At 44.2% G+C, this 21,469-nt stretch overlaps 1 protein-coding gene across 4 annotated transcripts in view; it reads left to right on the plus strand.

Moving 5' to 3' along the window:
* MAPKBP1 (mitogen-activated protein kinase binding protein 1) overlaps positions 1 to 21,469 on the plus strand; it is a 104,015-nt gene that overhangs the window by 76,320 nt on the left and 6,226 nt on the right. For 3 of the 4 annotated variants that reach the window (XM_075425651.1, XM_075425653.1, XM_075425652.1), the window contains 10 exons: positions 645 to 770; positions 7,557 to 7,705; positions 8,412 to 8,461; positions 8,982 to 9,218; positions 10,191 to 10,360; positions 11,965 to 12,110; positions 12,574 to 12,744; positions 14,634 to 14,712; positions 16,277 to 16,587; positions 17,365 to 18,276. In XM_075425651.1, coding sequence (XP_075281766.1) covers positions 645 to 770; positions 7,557 to 7,705; positions 8,412 to 8,461; positions 8,982 to 9,218; positions 10,191 to 10,360; positions 11,965 to 12,110; positions 12,574 to 12,744; positions 14,634 to 14,712; positions 16,277 to 16,587; positions 17,365 to 18,276 — 2,351 coding nt within the window. The remainder of the gene's footprint in view (positions 1 to 644; positions 771 to 7,556; positions 7,706 to 8,411; positions 8,462 to 8,981; positions 9,219 to 10,190; positions 10,361 to 11,964; positions 12,111 to 12,573; positions 12,745 to 14,633; positions 14,713 to 16,276; positions 16,588 to 17,364; positions 18,277 to 21,469) is intronic. The other variant, XM_075425654.1, reaches the window with a different exon arrangement.

Here is a 21,469-nt window from a genome sequence, read left to right on the forward strand (position 1 = left end):
ATGAGGATTTTTAATTATTATTAATTTATAGCCAAATTTCTGAAGAAAATGAGACCAATGAGATCACACTGTTTCTCTCAAACACTTTGAGTCCATTGGCCAAATTCAATCAAATTCCTTAGAATTTTCCTGTAGGAAGCCCAAGTGAAATATTAGGAGCACCCTGACTGCAAAAAGTACTGCCACATAAGCTTAACTGTAATTACACCACAGAGACTCCATGGGATGGCAGGCATTAGGAAAGCCTTGCCCATTGGGGTAGATGCGATCGAAGGCTGCAGCTTAGCCACTGTTAGATGATGCAGAGGACATCTGTAGGCTCCACTTACCCTGCTGACCATGGAGGGACTTGTTGTGGCATTTGCTTCCGCAGCTGGTCAGATAGTCAAATAAAGGTATAGGGTCAGAGAGAAGTCTGTGCAAGTATCTCTGCAGTTGCTGTTGCCCACAGGGAGTCTTTACCCGGCAGGTTTTACCCTTTTGCCATGAAGCTTCTGATGGAATTGAGTATCTGTGAAGCTGTTTCTGCGTGTGTCTCTCCCTGCCACAGACAGAAGGGCTCTTGTTTGACTCAGTGGTGGGAATTGATAATATCAATAAATTGAACTGAGACTTGACCCCAGCCTCGCCTTTCCGTCTTTCAGCTGTATCTTCATCTGGCGTCTGAGCTCAGAGATGACTATCAACATGCGGCAGCAACTGTCTGACATGAAGCAGAGGGGCAAGCAGGCAGAAAAGTCTCCTCTGCACAAGACAGCTGGACTCATGAGGTAAGCAGAGTAGGCTGAGAAGAGGTGGCTGGCTTTGTAGGGTTTAATGTGATAAGTGAGGCACTGGGATTCAACTGTAAGGTTTCTGCTATCTTCTCTGATAGTGTCTTCCAAAAGTTCTCTTACTATTCTGTTGGATTTGCCGTGGTTTTTGTGCCCACCTCCTTTGGATGTAGAAGTCTGACTGTGATCTTCCAGACAGACTTTCTTAGTGTTGCTTCACTGATTGCAATGTGTATGCAATACCCCTTGTGTCTTAATTTAGTTTAATGATGTGGTCAGAAACTTTAATAAGCAGTTTACGTAGCAATACTGAGGCTGGTACACAGCATACCACCAGGGAAGCTTTGCTCCTTCATGGACAAAATTCTCTGGATCTAGGTTGAATGCAATTTAAAGGCTGTTTTCTGCAGCGTCGGTACTGAGGTATACCTGTGAACCATGTCAATTTGCCATGTTCGTCATAATTCTGAAGGAGTCCTTACAGTTGTGCTGTCTCTTTGTTAACTGTTTTCCAGAGGCTTTGAAAAAGGTGACCTAAAAATAATTATAAATAATAAATATAAAAATAATTTCCATGGGAAAAGTTCTTGGCAGCTAAATCATATTATTATTTGTTGCTCGGTAAACAACGTATCTAAAAACAAACTGTCACAGCCTACAAACTCAATAGATCTAAATATATCTGGTGACCTTTCTTTAAAAAGTGATGCTTAAACACAGACCCTGTTTTTAAACAGAACTAGTGTGACAGAGGATTATGGATTATTAGTGTAATATATTTGGTTTCTCTCTAGTTAGTAAGTAGCTGAGACTATTTTGACTGTAAGGAATGCAGGAGAGAGTCCTGGCGGAGCTGATACAGGGTCACAGTGGGGAAAAACACAGATTTTTGATGCTACGTGTCACAGTTTTCCTACTCCAAATGACTACAAGTTGAGTTCTGGATGTAGAAGTGCCAAAGCACTGGAGGACTTACTACACTGGTTGTTGTGTTTGAGTATCACAATGATCTTCCCACTCCCCTTGGGAGCAAGTAATGTTGAAACAAGTCTGTCTGCATAGTTTCATTTGGGAAAGTCTTGATCTGCTCATTCTTGAAACGAGCCTTGTCTAACAAGTGCTTTTGGTAGTGATGTTAGGAGAACTCAGGAAGCCTTTTTTCTAGCCAACATTCTGGAGCTGTCAAGCAATGTGCTTTTTATAGCTCTCCATTATTGCAGCAGCTGCAGCTTTACCCTACGGAGGCTCAGCCTGTGACAGATAATCCCAGTCCTCTTCCGCATTAGGTGATACTTGCTTCCGTCACAGAGGCTTGCTGAAGGGCGGTGTTAGTGCCACGCCAAGCCCAGGACTTTATTAAACTTGTTTGGTAACCTCTTTGCAAGCCTGGAATCTACTTGTTTGGTCAGCTTTGAAAGCTTGTTTTCAGTTGTCATCGACTGCTGTGGTCACTGGAGATCAGCAAAGACAAAATTCCAGAGCATTTTGGATTGGGACTGAATATGGAGGAAGAGCCTATTGGACCAGTGTTACTGAGGTGGGAGAAGGAAAACCGATGAACTTGAGTAAGACTGGCTTTCTAGATGCCCTGTATCTGTTCTGGTTATGTTTCCAAAACCTGTCTATGTAGGTTGCAGTGGAGAGTTGGATTGCACCTTGTGGACTCACAGTACTATAAGAAAGCTTCTTGCCTGGTGATATGTCCTTTGTCCTACTAGATTTTTGCTAGAACAGTATTGCTAGAATTTGGTGGGGGGAGTAATGCATTATGCTAGTTCCATAGTATGAGTATTTGGCAGGAAGAATAATCAAAATCATACTGGGGAAACAAAACTGAAGTGAGGCAGCATCAGGGAGCTGAAGATTTCCACTTCAGGACAGTGCTGTCTCTATCCAGCTGTGACTGACAGGGCAGGGATTGGCCCAGGTAAGTAACGTTGGGATGGTAAACACGCACAAGATGCTTTTCTGGGTCAAACCAATGCTCCATGAAGCCCAGAATTCTGCCTGTGACAGTGGCATCGGAAGATGCTATTTAGTGAGATACTGCGAGCCTTGCAGTATGAACCTTTGTGGTCCATTTGACTCATGCTCAGTTGTGGTATCGGGGATGTTAGGAGGTACATCTCTGCCTGTTCCCTTTAGTATTTTGTCATGGACCCATTGTCCACTGAATTTGTATAAATCCTTTATGAACTTTGTAATATTGTCTGCCTCTGCGACCTCCTTTGGTGACCAGTACCTGAGGTTCATTGTTCTCTGTGGAAAGGACTTTTTTTGTCTCTGTTAAACCACACTCCTGCTAGTTTCGTTGAAAGTTTCCTGCTTCTGAATGTTGTGAGCTTTGGTGAACTATTGTTCTGCTTGCAGGTATCTGTAGTCCTCATGGTTTTATAAACCTTTATCATAACCCCTCTCCATCCAACCTTCTCTCCAAACTGAAGAGTCCCAGCCTTTTCAGTCCTTCCAAAAACTTCTAGAGAGACTAATGTTTCTCTTCTGAAGGATTTGTCTGGCATGCCTTTATGGGACATTGGGTTATTTTGGAACTAATCTGACCTGTATGACCCACACTTATCCATAGTGCCCCTGAGAGCCTTTCAGTTCTGCCTCTGGTTGTGTTAATTGCAGATGTGTGCTATTCTTTCATCTGCTGAACACGAGGAGCTTTGATTGTGTGGGATAATAGAACTTATACTCAGCTGATATAGCTCATACATTTTGATTTTGAAGCTTTTATATTTTCAGAGAAGGAACCATGTAAAGGCCTTTTAATAGGATTTTGATTTTGGTCCAAGTATGCCTTTATTGTTCAGAAAAGCTTGTTTCAAATTTTTGGAAGGGAAGCTATAAATTGATTTTACTGTGGAACGTTTGCAGGGCTTATGGTCGTGTTTCAGCTGAGCGTTTATATTTTTTAATTTTAAAAGTCACTTTTTCTGTGACTTTCCTTGAAGCTCTAGTATAAATAGCAGAAGATAGAAATGTTGTCCAAATTAAATTGTCTAAAACTTACATATGTATGTTGAAGAAGTACTGCGTGCTGTCAGATATATTTGGAAAGAATAGCTCCTTATCAAATTTTCAGTGAGGCTTTGGTCCAGTCCAGGAAAGATGTGCAGATTCCAGGGCTCAGAATGGGGGAGGCTTTTGATGCCAGATCAGAAGTGGTGCCTGAGTCCGTGCTGGACTACTGCAATTATAACACCACGGAAACTCTGAAGTCAGCACCACTGTGACCCTTCTGTGGGGAAAAGCAGGGTAACTTTGTTTTTAAAACTGTTAGGCATTTGGAGGGCGTGAGGCAGGCAATCTGCTAGTGATCCCTACCACATAGGATGTTAGTTTCATAAATATGCCCCTAAAGCTGAGGGTTTAAGTAGCACAAGATCAGAATGCAAGTGCTGACAACATACCTTTTTAAATGGATGGTTGCTATTCTTGTCTGTTTTGTTTTTGTTTGAGAATGAAGGGTTGAATTCAGGACATGCAAAAGAATACAGAGTACCTAAAATCAAATGTCTTAACACTAGAACTCCATAAAGACATGTGGCACTTTTAAGTCTATATATGTGTCCTGAAGACTTGGTAGCTGAAGGTCCTTCCCTGCCATTGACCTGTCTGCCCATACTGCCAGACCGATCAGTGCAACTGATTCTGACTGTTGTCCCAAAAGTAGGATCATTTGCCTGGTGTGCAGTACACCAGTATACACACAGAGCAGAGGTATTGTCTTTATTGCATATTTGTGCAGATATGGCTGCTAGGTGATAATTCCACAAGGCTAGCACACCGCTTAGCAGAGTCACAAAGACTATATACTCTTACAGTAACAAAGAGATTAGTTGTTACGTTCCGATTGGTTCATCACGTTACGCACTTATCTTAGAAGTATTCTCCTTCCTTACTTAACTACGCATGCTCGTAAGCCAGGGGGAGTGCGGTCTTTTTGATTCTGAATGGAGTCGGTGGTTGTGATCTCCTCCTGCCACCTTTGCCTTTTTCGTGGTTACCCTGTATCTTTGCTAACTTCATGCTTCTGCAGCAGTTGTCCAGCTTTCGGTGCCTGCTGGGCTGGATGTTCCCATTTTATCAGTCTGCTAGCTCCTCTTCAAGTGCATGACTGTTAGTAAGGCATGCATTGTCTGTACAAAGTAGTCAGGCCTAAATTAAACAATGTCACTATGACCTAAGCATTTCTGCCCTACATCATTACAACCTAAGCGTCGCTATGCTCTGAATATTTGTCTGGTATCATGACCATCCCTACAGAACAAGATCCAGGCATGGCCTTAGAATGGGACAGTTCCTCAGCGAAGGAAGAAGACAGGAGCAAGCACAATTAAAATCCTTGTTCTGTGTCAGCCCCTTTGTATCTTGAGAAGTGGACATGTCTGTACATGCTATTCTGGAACAGCTACCCTGAAACACACGTTCTGGTATAGTGATGCTTTGTTGGGGTTTGGCTGAACCCACTCTCAGCAGGAATTTAGCAAACCTCAGAAGTCTTACTCCTTCGCATTGAAAATGCTCTTGTGTGGTGCTTATTTGGCAGCAGCTCGTGTGCTTGAAACCTTACCCTACGTTACTCTGACTTCCATCTAAGCATGAACAAGAACTGAGGAAGAGAGTTGAGGAGATGTGTGCAACAGAGGGGCTTAGAACAAAATCCAAAAAACATAGAGGAAGGCAGGGAAAGAAGAGAGAAAGTAGTGAAGTCCAACTGAGGGATTGACTTGCACAAGCACAACAGTTAAAACACTCAAGACCTTGTGAACCTAGGTTTCATTTTCAGGAGTATCTCAGTTTCAAGTCAGTGGGCCAAAGGTCCTTTTGAAAGCCCCGTTCAGTTATCTTCCTTCAAGTCACTGGACTGAGTTTGAAAAGCATAGCATATCTGAGTTGGAGGATGTGAAAGCGGAGGGGCATGGAATTTTTTCTGGGATAATGTAGGATGACCTTACATTTGTATCAGACACATGTGATTTCATAATTTGTTTGGCACTTCCTGTGAGGTATAAAAAAAGGCCCATCTGACTTCCAAAGTATGTTTTGCATTCTCTTACTCAGCTCCTTCGAGGATATTGGAACATACTTTTTCCCCCTTTACTAATTTTGTCAGTCACTTTCTGACGGACAGAGGCCATTTTTCTGTTTGCAACATAAACCACATCGTTAACTATCCTTCCTCCTCCATTTACACCGATGACAGTACATACAGGAGTTTAGCAAACACATAACCTTGTCTTGCTATATCACCTCATCATAGTGAGGTATTCAACCAGTTAGATGTTAAAATGTCTAATAATCCAACCCTTCTGTCTCAGTAAACTCCTCAAACAACCATGAAGAATACAAGCAGAAGGACGCTATAATAGTTACTGATACAAAGTTAGTATTCACTACTATATGTAAATGTAATATACCTCATGGGATGAAACGTGGTGTAACCTCAGATGTAGTGGTGCCTGACCTTTGTATGGGATTCCCCTGCCTAGACACAAGAACCTGAGAGTGACAAAATGGACACAGAAGGAGACAATAGAAAAGGTGAAGAGACTGACAAACTCAAATGTCAAAAGTAGATGAGGACAGCCAACATGAAACTGTCTCACTGGAGGACTTTGCAGACTACAGTCAGTTTCACTCTTCTTCTTGCCAGAACACCTAAAGCTCATCTGAAAGGGTTGGGTAGTTACTGCTCAGCCACTCCTGATAAAATCGAAGTTAATGTTTTGCCACTGTATGGGAAAAGATTAAAATACCTTAACTACTTCTTAACCATGTTTCAATACTGCCTGCTGTATGTCAGCTGCAGGAGAAGCTGGTCCCTCCCCAGGCTGCTCTGTATTTGGTGGATGAGCTATTTTTATTTCATGAATAATGCTTGACACTCAACACCCACCAGAGATATCCTATAAATGTCACTAATGATGAGTTTGGCACTCTAGCTCAAGGCCATGGAGTGGGCACTGCTCAAATTTATTTGTTGGAGATTCTTCATTTGTTCAGTTATTGTCCAAAGTGGGTTAGTTCATTTGGTTCTGTTGACTGAAGGGATGAGGGGAGGGAGGGGAAGAGGAGAAGAAAGAGGGAAGACAGAGTCTGGTGTTGGTAAGTGTCCTTGATTGGTATTGGGGAATTCTATGCTGGGAGTGCCTCTGAGGTCTGTGTGGGAACCTTGTCTGATCTACTTTGATTAAAGATCTGCCCAAAATGTTTTACATTGTTGCTTGTGCCTGAAGGCTAAAAAAGGCAGCACAGTGCTCTTATGATGTGTGGGCTGTGCCTTCAGATTCTGCGTGGTGCAATCCTTGATATGAACCTGTCTCTTCTCTGTTAATTTGTTGTATACCCAATTGCTGTCAAACAGGGAGTATCTGCATGACATTTTTGGTGTGTAAAACAGTTCCAGAGAGGAAATGCTTAAGGGTGGGAAAAATATTTGCCTTTCAAATATGCTCTACCATCTTGACCTTATCTGTTGGCGGGGTCTGAAGTGGAAGGCCAAGTTTGATTCAACTTGACTTTCTCAGACTTGTTTACTTCTGTTCTGATTTCTGTCATCCTTCCACACATAGCAGACAATTGTTGTGGTAGGCTCTACACGCCTTTTGTGCAGGGTTTAACTTGCTCTCTTTCTCAGAGATGGTTTTGCTAGGGTGAGGGCTGTTTGACAGAGTTGAGGCAGCCTGCTGAGTGTGGATGGAGATACGGCAGAGAGCTGCCTGGTGTAAGATACTGAGATAGACCATAATACGCCTTTCAATTCCTGCCTCCTAGGCGTGAGTCCATCTCTGCCCTGTCCTCTGTGCCTGCACTCTCATCAGACAGCGATAAGGATGGTGAAGACGAAGGGAATGATGAAGATGAGTTGCGTGGGCTGCAGTCTTTCCATTTTCAGTCCAGCTGCAACAATGAGAGAGACTCAGGTATAAATGGGAGAGGGGCGTGGGCAGAAGTGGAGAAAAAAGGCAAGAATGTGAAGTGGGAAGAAGACGAGAGACACGGCTTAGGGATAACAAGATATGGGCAGAAAGAGAAAAGCCAAGACAGAAACAGGTGTATTGACATGAATGGGTAATGTGGAGTTGCCCATACCTGCGTCTGAAGCGGGGTACATTTCGGAGTTCTCTGATTAGAAATTCAGTTGTTAAATTGCCAGGTTTCTTGCTAGTTCCAACTGGCCAAACAAATTTTGAATTGGTGTTCTGGGCTTGGGTCTACAAGCTATTAGAAGTCCACAGAAGCCAAGAGACCTCATAGAGGATTCTAGAGATGTCTGATAAAACTTACAGCAGAGATTACCATTACTAATTTGAGCTATTTTTACCACAGATGCTACAATGTATTGGAGCAGGGTTTTTTCCCCAGGCGTTTGGTGAGCCACTGCACTGTGGCAAGTGTTCTACAATGGATCTGCTGAGTCAATGAAAATCTTATATAAAACAGTACATCTCCATTAAAATTTTGATACAAATATTTGGTAGTTTATGGGAAAGCACGTATTGACAGTGGTTTGCTGTTTCAAAAGGTTTAGGAATGCTGCCTTTGAGGAAAGATGAGGTAAGATGTCTTTAAAAAGCTCAACTGTTGGCCAAGGATGTCAACTAGGTATATATGTTTTTCACTTTCCAGATCCAGATCTTACCCTCTCAAGAAGCCTTTCCCATTGGGAAATGAGGAGGGTGAGTTGCTAAACCTTCAAATTGTATTTCTTGTCATAGAGAAACTGGAAAAGAAATTCCTATGGAGATTAAGAACTTCATTTGGACTGGTAGAAAAGGTGCAGCTGTGGTGGGAAACCATTGAGCAGCCTCATTGTGAAGAGACTTGGGAATGGCAAAATAGAGCCTAGTTGAAGAGACAGTTGCACTTGGGATTTTTAATTCAGTACCTTTCCATTAGATGTCATGCTTTTGCCTTTTCATTTCTGACCTGAATCTCATGTGGTGCTGAAGATCATGATATAATATACTTGGATCCGAGTGAGGCATTTGAATGTTCAGTTATGTAAGCAGCAACAGAAGTATCATCTTTACTTGATGCTTTATGATTAAGGGATGAATTTTAAGCTCACAGACAGCTTTGGGGCTTTTATGGAGATGGACATAATTATGTTTTTTCTGTGGGTCTTGTGTTTTCCCTCCTGTTTTTCCATCAGCGTGACTGAGTCCCTAAGACTGTCTCTCTTTCAATTTCCTTCAGGCCAAAGAGATAGCAGCAATCCAGCGCTCAGAGGCACCAATGAGCAAGATGCCGCGGCAACGTGGACGCTGGTCCCAGCCAACTAGCAACATAGAGATGACTGTGAAATCCATGCTTGACTTGCGTCAGTTGGAGTCTTTCTCTGTTTCCCGTTCTCCGAGTCGTGACTCACTGTCTCAGAACAGCAATGGGGACGACAGAGAAGAGCAGGCAGATCTTCCTGCGCACATCAACAAAGTAAGGGCAGTACTACTCTGAGGAGGTGAATCAGAATGAGTGCATCTGTCCTGCCTCTGTTTATTATTACCTACATTTATTACTACCTGATGCCATTCTTTATGTCTTTGGAGGTGGCTCTAAATGTCTTCTGAGAAACTTGTTTAGATAACTCTTCTGTAGTTAGTACTGCTGCAACGTGTGACTCTGCCATCTTATAGCAGAGCCCATATGGGATCAAGGTTTCTTTCCAATAACAAGGAAGACCTCATGTTTTCTTTTCGCTCTTTAATTATTGATGGCAAAAACGACCCGAGAAGCTGACCTCAGAATTACAGATGTGTGCCTGGTTACCTGTTAGCTCAATCTGCTGGGGTGCAGTTTCTCGACTCCAGCAGCCACTCAAATGCAGCTCTTACGATGCCCTTAGCTGTGGGCTGTGCTCAATTATGAAGTTCTCTTTAACCTTTGTATTGATAGGTCACAGCAAGTAATGCGTGGTCATACCTCAGAAAGCTAATGCCTATTTTCCAGTAGCAATCTGTTCTGGTGCCTAACTTCGTTAGAGCTTTTCCTTCTTTTATAACTGCATGACTGAGAAGAGGATTGGGCTTGTTGTGTGTAGTAAATTGGTGTTTTTCAGCCTTGGCCCACAGACTTCTCTAACTATGTCTGATCACTCTATAAAAGGTAATGGAAGAACCTGCTGCCATGTGGCTTATGCTCCTGACGTGTGGTCAAAGAGGGATAGGGAGTCCAATAGTTTGCAATCCCCTAAAATTCTCTGGTAAACAGGAAACAAAGTAGGAAACTACGGCAGTAGTCTGTGAACTTTAGTAAATAAGGAACAGGATAGACATAGGAGTGCTGCGTTTTCAGATCAGATTTCTGATCATATTCTGTGCTGAAATGCATAATTTCTACTCTGCGCAGCGCTTGCTGACTTAAGGAAAAATACTGGTAATATCTAGTTTTCTTTCTTTTTTAAACCAGGTTGGCAGCTCAATACCTCCCCAAGAGAATCAATCTTGCGTGCGACCCCAAGTGATTCGGCTTGTGTCTTGTGAAGAAGGGATTTTCTCTCAGGAACTGGAACCTTCTGAGAGTGAGGAGTGTGTAATCTACCCTGACCGAGATGAAATCCATCCCACAGACCCTAGCAGGTTAAAAATAAGCTCTCTGCTGTGCATGGCATAGCTGTTTCTGGTTTAGTTTGCTTGCAGCTTGTGCGGTAACTTGGATGAGTTGACTTACTACTTGATTGATGCCAGGCATGTTTATTTGAGAGTTTTATGCCAGCCTGATGCTAAAGGAATCTGAAACTAAGGAGACACCATTAAAATAATCTCTCCTCTGAGGAAACTGCACATTAGCAGCCTCCTCCAAGTTTTCTTTTTTTTTCGTTGAATAAACAACTTGGGAGCAGCCTTTTTGCTTGCTCCCTTATCTGGGTGGAAATAAGCAAGGGAAAACTTGGAAGCTGGAAAACCACCCAACAGTGGTGTATACGTGGCACTGAAATATCTGCCCAGGAGAAGTGACAGGACACTATTATTTATGACAATTTCAAACCTAATTGGACAAGAATTTAACAAATGTAGTTTTTGATGACCCTTTTATGGGAAATAGATGGAATTGAAAACAACACTGGAGGCCTTTTTTTCTTCCTCTGCTGTTTCTTCTGTGTTAGTTTTACCTCGTTTAATCTTCTGTTTCATTCTGTGCTCCGTTTTTTTTTTCCATCCCTGAATTTTATTCTTCCCTTCGCCTCATAACCTGATGCTAATAGCTGTTTAATTTCCTCTGTCTCCTCCTGCTCTGTTACAAAGAGTGGGCTGGTAGCTTTAGACGGGCTTTTATGCAAGAGTGCATGCCAATATTTTGCAGTTGAAGCTGCTAGGTTTCTCCCAGTGTCTCTTTATTTACACTTTTAATTTTATTATGATAACATTTGGACAGAGCAGACCCATGTACTGCTCCATCATGTCAGAAAGGGAGGCCTCTGGTGATGTTGGATACAGACTGGACACATCTCAAAGTATACAGAGTTTGCAAGCTGCCAGGGATAATTGCCTTTCAGTTCCATTGAGTGACTTCTGCATCCTACCTTGCATTGAAGTACATCTGAAACCAAAATGTTTCATAGAGTGGAAAACTGAAGGCATCAGGCAAAAGAATTTTGCTGGTGTCATTTGACAAAAGAAGACTAGTGAAATCACAACAGAAATCAGGAACCCTGTCCTACAACATTGTCTTTTTGTACAATGTTCTTCAGTAAATTAGTCTTGCTCAAACGCAGAATCTTCTCTATTTTGCAACGCAGAAGTTGCCCAAAGAAGCAGGTCATAAACTTGGAAAAAAATAGGATGTTAGGGCTCAAATCTGTGGCAAACTGAGGTTTCTGTCATGCAGGTGTAGGCCTAGTTTTAGTCCCTTTTTCATTGCGTAGACCTCTACATTTGTTCCTTACCTGTGCTGGAAATCAAGCCAGGGCAGTGCTGTGCTGGTGCCTGGTAATCACGGGAAGCTGACAACGCCCAGAAAGTCAGACAGTCCCCTTGAGACTTCGCTGTCCAAGCTTAATGAAATGCAAAAAATATACTGTATAATGATGAGAGAAATCAACTTCTTTTTCTCTTTAAAGCCTTACTTTTGTAATCAAAGGTGTTACTAACACAGGTAAGGCCTTATTAAAGTTAGAATGTGCTGCTTTACATGTAAAGCAAATATCTCTTCTAGTGCTGTATCTTTCCTGTCTCTCTTGTAGTGAGTTCCAGGTAAAAGCATTGCCCCATGGGAAGCTAAGTAGAGGTTATCATGGTAATGGATGCCCAGACAAACACAGTCCTGACAGTGCCTGCTCCGTAGATTACAGCAGCAGTCGTCTGTCCAGCCCAGACCATCCGAATGAAGGTAAGATGCAAAGACATTCTAAGTGTATTTATATGTGAAACTTGCTGGGGTGGTTCTGTGCTATGTTCATCAGTTGCTATCCTGATCTCTAATACTTGATCCTGAACTGAGGCCACGCTCCTATTAGTCTTCCTAGTATTGCTGTAAAGATTCAGATGCATTTGAACAGGCACTTCAGTGAAGCCACTGTAGAAGCAGCAGTTGGTTGAAGTGCACTCTCCTTGTGCACCTTTGGCTTTCTGTTACCTTGCTAGGTGAGGAAGCAGGTTTAGTATTGATTATCCTGTAGGCTAAGCTCTTTGAGAGATATGGTAGATTAGAGAATTGCACTTAATACTTCATCGACTTTTGCTTTAACATTCTAGGTTCAATATAGCATCTTTGCTGATTTTTTTTTTTTTAACCTGGCTAATGTTACTGTGATTTTACTATTACAACATTGAGTTTTTTTGCCTTTTCCCAGATTCTGAAAGCACTGAGCCCCTAAGTGTGGATGGCATCTCAGACCTGGAGGGAGAGGAAGGAGAGGAGGATGTGGGTACTAGCATGCCGGAGGGAGAAATCCCCTTGACACCTGATCAGGAAAAGTTCCTTAAGCAGCATTTTGGGACCCTGGGCAGCACAGATGGAAAAGGTACAGCTCTCTGCTAGGTGGGGGGACGTTGTGAGGTTCCCGGGTTTCGGCACCACTGGAGCATCTCCACTACGAGGAGAGGTTGAGGGAACTGGGCTTGTTCAGCCTGAAGAAGAGAAGGCTGCGAGGGGACCTTATAAATGCCTACAAATATCTGAAGGGTGGGTGTCAGGAGGATGGGGCCAAGCTCTTTTCAGTGGTGCCCAGTGACAGGACAAGGGGCAATGGGCACAAACTGAGGCACAGGAAGTTCCGTCTGAACATGAGGAGGAACTTCTTCTCTCTGAGGGTGACGGAGCACTGGAACAGGCTGCCCAGGGAGGTTGTGGATTCTCCTTCTCTGGAGATATTCAAGACCCGCCTGGACAAGGTCCTGTGCAGCCTGCTGTAGGTGACCCTGCTTCGGCGGGGAGGTTGGACTAGATGACCCACAGAGGTCCCTTCCAACCCCTACTATTCTGTGATTCTGTGATTCTGTGATTCTGTTCCTCCAGATTTGTGCCCTGTGTAAACCCAAGCAGGCTACAAGGTCTGCTAGGCGTGTGCGTGTGGGTGCGTGGGTGAGTGTGTGTGGGGGTGGATGTGTGTGTGGGGGTGGATGTGTGTGTGGGGGTGGATGTGTGTGTGGGGGTGGATGTGTGTCTGGGTAGGTGTGGGTGTGTTTGGGTGGGGGTGTGTGTGGGGGGGTGGATGTGGGTGTGTGTGTTGGTGTGCGTGTGGGTGCGTGTGGGTGGGGGTGTGGGTGGTGCAGGTGTAGGTGGGGGTGTGGGTGTGTGTGGGTGGGTGCATGGGTCTGTGTGGATGTTGGTGTGGGGGTGTGTGTGGGTGTGTGTGTGGGGGGTGTGGGTGTGGGTTTGGGTGTGTTTGGGTTTGAGTGGCTGTGGGTGTCGGGGTGTGTGGGGGTGGGTGTGCGGGGGTGTGGGTCTGTTTTGGGTTTGAGTGGGTGGGGGTGGGTGGGGGTGTGGGGGTGTGGGTGTGGGTGCGTGTGTTTTGGTGTGAGGTTGTAGGTGTGGGTGCGGGTGCGTGGGGGTGTGTGGGTGTGGGTGCGGGTGTAGATGGGTGTGTGGGGGTGTGTGGGTGGGTGCGTGGGTTTGTGGGGGTGTGGGTTTGGGTGTGTTTGGGTTTGAGTGGGCGTGTGGGTGTGTGTGGGGGGGCGTGGGTGTGTTTGGGTTTGAGTGGGCGTGGGGGTGTGTGGGTGGGTGTGTAAGTTTGCGTGGATGAGATTTGGGTCTCTGTCAGTTCGGGTTAAGTATTGTCCCTGGAATCCTGAAGAGCCCTTCTCTTGTTCCCGGACTAGTTTTTGCTGTTGCCTATGAAGGCGTTAACTGTGTGCTCACCCCCCATAGGTGACGTTTAGTGGCCTCTAGTGGTGTATTAGGGCATAACAAATGTCACAAAAGAAAAGGCTGAAATGCTGGGTGGAGGGAGAGAATAAGAGGAGAGACATCAGAGTGGCAAAGGAGCTGAATAGTATTTATCGACCAACTCCAGAACAAATTGTACCTTTTTACAATTGACAATGGTTGCATGCAGCAATATCTATGTGAGTTGTCTGTTTTCTTTTTTTTTCCCCCCTCTCTCCTTTGATAGGTTTGTTTTCTGCTTGATGCCAGTGCCTTGCAGGCAGGGTAGGACACAAAGAGAAGCGGGGGAAAAAAGAGGAGGCGTACCCTTAGGGAGAGGAGCAGTTTAAAGCAGGGAAATCTAAGTAGAACACAAAAGGCAAAGGCAATGAAATTATTTCATTCTCTGTGGTTTTACCTCAAAAAATCCCCTCAGATATGGGGGAACATTTGATAGTCTCTGTGATAAGAAAATGCATGTGTCAGAATGTTTGTTCTGTAACTAAACTGCTCCCTTTTTCTCTCCTCTTTATCCAAAATTTTTAGGTGGCTCATGTAGGAATCTGGAAAGAACTGAAAATCTCAGCATTTCCTCTTGTTTTCTTTCCCAGTCCCCGGCTCTCAGGTATGGCTCTGCTTGTTTAGTGTTTCTGTCTGTCTATTTTTAGGAGTGTGAGTAGGTCTCGTGCTAGGCCCTGGGTCAAAATAATGAGCAAACTTCTAGCCTCGGTGTGCCTAGGCACAGCAAAGTGTTAGCATAGCACCTGGCAGGCTGGTTGCAGACCCTGATGATTTCGACAGACCATCCTGTGTCACTTTAGCTCTTCTTTTTCTTCCTAAAGCAACACTGTGGTTTTGTTCTTTTTCCTCTTTCAACAATATGCTTAATTGTTTCATGATTAATGCCTTGATTGATTAAGCTGGAGGAATTGCTAATCATCTAATTTACTCTTCACTGTTTATGCGCTGTTTATTCTTTTGCATTTCATTCAGCTTGGACAATGAAATTAGGCTTGTCAACTTTTCCTTTGTTTTACAGTCCTTTCTTACTCATCTTTGTTTCTCAGTCGCATGCCTTCACAGGGTGCTCTAGTGTCTCATACAAAGCCCCATAGGGATATTACTTTTCAAAAAACCCCTCAACCCCAAAGCACCCTAAAAGGCCTCTCCAAGCTGTTTCCCTTGTTGTTTAAAAAAAAAATAAAAATCCAGTGAAACAAACAAACAAAAGAGAACAAAAATTAGGTAAATACTTTTGTAGATTTGGGTTCATAAATGTTTAAAACAAGCAAATACTCCTGTATTCCTCTAAAATGACAGCCTGAAATCTCAACTCAAATTAATTTTGTTGTATAGGACTGAGCAGATTTGAGTACATCTTCTGTGGTTCACCAGCTGTGTCTAGATTCGCCAGGTTAGGGCAATTTTTTTGTCATTGCTGTGTTCAGCTGCTATTGCTGCTGTCAGGAGTGCCTCAGTCTGTCTCGCATTGGGACCGCAGATTTGGGAAGAAAGCCAGTGGTTAGCTATTGTGTAAGCTTCTAGAGAGTTGCAATGGTGAATGAAGGACGTCACTGGTCACTCTAGAGATGGAACAACAGGAGATAGTTTTAGGTTATGAAAAACTCTGGGCTTTTAATCTGTTCTGCTGTTGAAACATGCCAGATTGAAAGTTGCCTTCTTTCTGAAGTAAGCCCACTGTGCTTGTCTGAAGTGGAAAGGAAGAGGAAATTAAGCATTCCTCTGCAAGATACTGACCAGCTTGCCTAGTAATTATGCTTTCATGTTAGGAAAGTATAATTACTTTCTCTTAGGGTATCTTAGAACTGAAAAGATTTCATTGTGCGTAAGGTGAGCTGAGAGAAAAGACCTGACCTGACTTTGCCCAGTCTACCTTGTGCCTGGATTTTTTTCCTGCTGTCTTGCCTTCACCTTTTACAGTGTTCCCCCTGGAAACAGTGACCCAATGCTATTTGCGATCGTGCAGCCTAACGTCAAACACTTGAAGACCAGTGCTTCCAGGGATGAGTAGAATGAAGTGGTAACAGCCTAGGGCATTTTTTACTTCAAAAAAATCCAGATAGGGAAGGGCCCTTTATCCTAGAGAAAATGGCATAATGCGTGTGCCTGTTTGTCCAGGGCAACATACTTACTTGTTTTAACCGGGATTTCTTTATCATGTTCTCTAGACGATTGTCGCTCTCTTCGTCAAATCTGATGCTGGATTCAAAGTCCATCGAACCGCCAACCCAGGCCAATCGGTTTACAGCAGACTTGTTGAAAAATGGCAGCAGCCATCCTGGTGATGTCTTGGAGAGCAGCCAGCTCCTGGAGAGTGTAAATTCAAATCGGGCTGTTTACATCCAGAAAAAACGCAGATCAGCTTTGGAGGCCAGCCAAGCTGGTATGGCTCCTGGACGGGTTATCGCATCCTTTCCAGAAGGCCCTGTGAATGCAGTCATGAGAAAGGCACAGTCAGTTCATGACCTCATTCATGAGGGTAAGGACACAGGTTGGGGTGGTGGTGTAAACCCAAGAATGAAATGGGGAGATTTGAGCTTGAGTAGAGGTTCAAACTGAGCCTTGTGTCTTTCTGTGTTCTGAGCTACAGGCTTTGCATGTCCTTTAACTCTTACCCTGTCAAGGGAAAATATTTTTAATTTGTAATGCAGATGCTGGTCTCCTAATTATCCGTCTCTGATATTTGTCTGGCAGCTGTGGGAGGAGCAATGCCAAGGGTGAAACGAACTATTTGCAAAGAAATTCTCTCTTGCTGTGGGTGGTTGCTCCAGGCCAAGACTGAAGCTCCCTAGGGTGGGGAGGAGAGAAAGGGGGAAGGAGGGGACAGTAAGAAGGAGCTTACTGTATCCATGCACTCTGTGTGAAAGAACTCCATTTTTTGGAAGTACCACCACCAAGCAGTCTGTTTGGTTTTTGAAAAAAGAAACCTTATCGCTGCAACATCATACATAAGTTTTTGCCTGCTTCTGCTGGCCTCTCAGTTAACAGTCACAGTGGTCTGAGGTCTTCTGGCCACACACTTTAAGAACAAGTTTCTCTTATCAGGTAGACAGCAGTGTGTGAGCAGGATGAGGGGTGGGCAAAAAAGAAAGCTGTTGAGACTTGGTGATACTAACCTGAAGCAGTGGTTCTGTACACCTCTCCCAGGGGCTGAGCTGAGGCACGTAGGCTGGAGCAGCTCTGTTGCTTTCCGATTTTGGAATTTGCTGCAGGCTCTTGTCTATTTTTGGTATGTTTGTCTGCTTAATTTTCACAGATAAGGGTCCTGGAGTGATATCCTCTGCCAAGCAGCGTCCTCAGACTCTTTTGGTGGTTGAGAAGGATCCCAGACCTAACAATTGCAGGGTGTTATCAGCCAGTATATTGAAGATGGATGGATCTGGTTCTCTGCTGGCCAAAGATGCCAGGGTTGCAAAACCAAAGTCCTACATGAATCCCACAACCAGCTTCCGGGCTAAGATGTCAAGGAGCGTATCTGTAGGGGAAAATCTGTACCTTGGTTACTCCACAGAAATGTTGACTGATGGGAGGACTAGCCCTCCAGTGGCAGAGAAGACACAGATCAGTTCCACAGCAGATGCTGAGAAGATTAAGCTACCAGTGAAAGAAAATGTTCCAGTGAGGCCAGCACTTCAGCCAGTTGTAAACTGTTCATCTCCCAAGTCCTTCCACAGCAAGTTGGCATCATCAAACCGAGCACATCTGATTCTTGACATTCCCAAGCCATTGCCTGATAGACCCACACTGGCCTCCTTCTCACCCACTACCAAAACAAAAGCCCTGCTTGAGCCACAGTCTCCGCAGTCACCTGCTGGGGCCTGTAAAAAGAAACCCTCTTTTCCTGAGGTCCGAGCCTCCAAGAGGGAGAATCAAACTGCTGGGTCTCTGGTTCCGGGCAGAGAGATCCCAACAGGACTTGCTAAGGAGAGCCCAGTGGAGAGTCCAGTCTCAAGGACAGGTTGCCATGATGAGCCGGGGGTCACAAATCCAAAACTGAGGGAGCTGTCAGAGAGCCGGCACCTAAGGTCTCCTGAGGGCACACTGCCCAGGTGCAGGGAGAGGATCACCGGCATCGCCTGTGTGCTAGACAACCAGCCTGGACTTTGCCCACTAGACCCCATCAGGCCGAGGTCTCCTACACCTATAACTGCCTCGGCACAGGTCTCAGGTGTGCATGGATACCCATCTCTTATCTTCCCCCTTCTGTCTCCTGTCTCTGTGAACCGCCTCACAATCCCATCACATTTCTTTACGTCCAGCTTCTGGCCTGTCTCGTCCTGTCTGCACCTGTCTCGTTCCATAAGCCATCCCCTCAATGGTGAGACACTTCTTCAACCTGACAACTTTTTCTCAGTCTTTAATTTCCATTTCCTCTGAGTCTTATGTCTGAAGGTCCTTTTCAGCTGAATGTTTTGTAGACCTTGGCACTCTCATGGTTTTAGTCGTACAGTTACCTGTAGGGGTTCAAACCTCTTTCTGGTCAATGCTAAGAGCTGATGTGCTAGGAATCCCCATGAGGATGTGTGGGTCACGTCCCTCGTGCCCCTCTCAGAGCATGTCTCACCAGCAGATGAAGGGGCAGGCCAACACGTGCTAGCTGAACCTAGCAAACGCAGATAACAGTGAAGTTATGCCAGGCAGCTCAGGCTTTACTTTGTTAATGTGCAAGTGTGCAAGGTCTGGAAGGGTTTGCATACAGTTTTCTTGCGTGAGATAAGGCTTGACTAACGTGAGTTCCTTGCTGTAGCAACCTGTGAGAGCAAGAAAGTGTCTGTGCTGCTGTCACTCTGCTTTGAGGGCATGTCTGCCAACTGGGTATGCAGTGCATGTGCAGGCCTAGTCTTTGGGTTTGAGCATAAAGAACATGAATTAATTTTTGAACTATCTCCAGTTTGGAGAAAAAGGTTTGAGGTGGGAAACTGTTTTACCTGCTGAAAACAGTTCTTGGATCTGTTACAGGCCCTGGTTTAAGGTACTTCAATCAAACAAAAAGTAGCAGGTACCTTCAAACTGAACCAAAAATCCTGCCCTCCAAGGCAGGAAAACCTCCAGTGGCAGAGAAGATGCAGTTTAGTCCCACACTGTTTGCTGTGGGACTAAAACCTCCAGAGGTTTTTCTTTTGTGTTGCAACCTGAAAGGCCGTATGCCTTCCTGAAATGCTCAGCTGAGTCGTGCAGTAGGAAGCTGGATGTTAACGGCTGCGCTGATACCTTGTACCTTCAGGAGGCTGTACGGTGCACAGTTTTCAGTCTCTTTTGCTATGTTGTTCTTATCCATAGGTGAGAAAGGACACCTCTGTAATCCTCTGATCAATTACCTGCTGTGGTGCCAGGCTGCTCCACCATCGCAATGGTTAAGCGCAGTATTTCTGCACCGAGGCACTGCAGAGTGATAGTCTGGTGTTGATGTACCGGTTTTTTTTTTTCTTTTCTTCTCTTGTATTTCTAGAGGGATGAAATGCCCTAAGATTGAAGCACTCTCATGTAAAACAGGAAATGTGGTGTTTTGTCTGAGGGACCTGCTGTTCTTGTACCATAGGGTAGTTGCTCTGTAGAACAGTGAGTGTGTCTGAAGCTTTCAGACCCTGCCCTCGCAGGCGTGAGGTTTCCTCCGACAGCAGGTGCTCTGGAATCACATTCTACAGCAGAGAAGTAACAGTCCAGTCGTATCTATTCTTCAGACTGAGTTTTCTCTTCTAGACTTGGGAATCAAGCTACATATCACATGGTTTCTGGTCAGTTGCTAGGAATCTTTATTTGCAGAATTAGCACAGATAGTGCAGAGAAAGAGCTATTTTTTTGCAACAGTGATTTTTTTTTTTTTTAAAGCAGCTCCCAGTACATAGCACGCCCTGACAGAATATTTAGCAGCATCCTTCAGTGAGTTAGGATGATTTTAGCACAGTGTATCCCCCCTTTTTTTTTCTCAGCAGACAGCTGTCAGCCTTCAGCTTCTTGCAGACCCCGTTTCCCAAGTTTAAAGTCGTAGATGCTGGAAAAGCTGTTTAGATCCGAGCTGGCTGTTGCTGTAAACAATTTACTGTGGCTTCTGTGGATCATAGCGTGGCAATTCAGATTAGAACTGTAGGGTCTACAGAGACCTGTTCTGCTTCTGACTTGCTCTGTGACTTTGTTTCCACCTAATTCTTCTGTTCTTCCATTTTCCTGCCTGTGTAACAGCTGCAGATAAAGAGACTAAATTGTTTTTGTTAAAGCATTTTGACATCTACAGTTAAAATGCTGTAGATGTGCCTAATACTGTTGCTGTGTTTAATATTCTTTGCTGGTTTCTGAGGAGCTCTGCTCTGCACACCCGAGAGGCAGAAAACGCCTGTTACTCAAGCGTTTATGTGGTGTTTGTGACCTTTCTCCACACTGGCAGCTCACAGAGCTAGAGACCAGCATAAAAAACATGATCAGACGAGAAATCCAGAATTGATCATGAGAAGAGACAGCTGGGTTTAAAACAAAAAGAGGGGAGGAGAGGGGCAGCAAAAAAAAAAAAGAGGTGGAAAGAAAAAAAAGGCAAGAATCTTGGACTGCACTGAAGCCTACTGTGCTCAAACTCTACAAGACTGGGTGATTTGGGAACAAAATGCAGATGGAAGGATTTGTTCATGCCCCTTTGTTCTTCTAGATGTGTGTGTTTATGTATAAGTAGATGTTTTGCTAACTGTATTTGTTTATACATCATCTAGATGTATTATTAAAATTAGCTAAGGCTCCCTCCAACCTGTTCAAAGATGACATTCTCAGAACTGCAGAAATAATAGTGCTAATGTGACCAAGTTTTGTTTTTAGGTAACTAAAGGAAGTTGAATGGCCTTTGTCCAGGCCTTTGCAAATTGAAGATAACGGCAGATTGTGTGTGTGTGTCTACGTCTTTCTTCATGCTTTATGTCTAACTCATGGGAGTGTTTATTTTGTTAAAACATTGCAGGCCTTCAACTCTGATGCTTTGGAGATAATATCTGGTGGGGCAGGCGGAAGATGGTGTCCTTCAGTTGCTAGCTTTTATTTGTCATGTTCAAATTACAATGTATCAGCACTGCATAACCTGGGTTGCTCAGAAACGTGATTGTGTTGTGATCAAGTTTGTTTGTCAGCACTTCTCTGGACCTCAGTCCTCACTGGAGAATGCTAATAATTCAGTATAATCCTTCATTCTCAGCACTTAGTTGTACGCTGAGCAGAACGATACATGGGGGGAGTGTGTAGGTTTCTGACTAGGTGGAAGCTAAATTAGACGCTCCTCAGATCAGTCCCTTTTGCCACTGGAAGCCTTCATTCAAACTTGACTTTAATTACAATTGTGAATGGCATGGGTAATCTGTGAGTACCGTTAACTGTAACAAAAATCT

This window comes from Opisthocomus hoazin, chromosome 7 (assembly GCF_030867145.1).
Source record: "Opisthocomus hoazin isolate bOpiHoa1 chromosome 7, bOpiHoa1.hap1, whole genome shotgun sequence".
In the NCBI taxonomy this organism is placed as follows: domain Eukaryota; kingdom Metazoa; phylum Chordata; class Aves; order Opisthocomiformes; family Opisthocomidae; genus Opisthocomus; species Opisthocomus hoazin.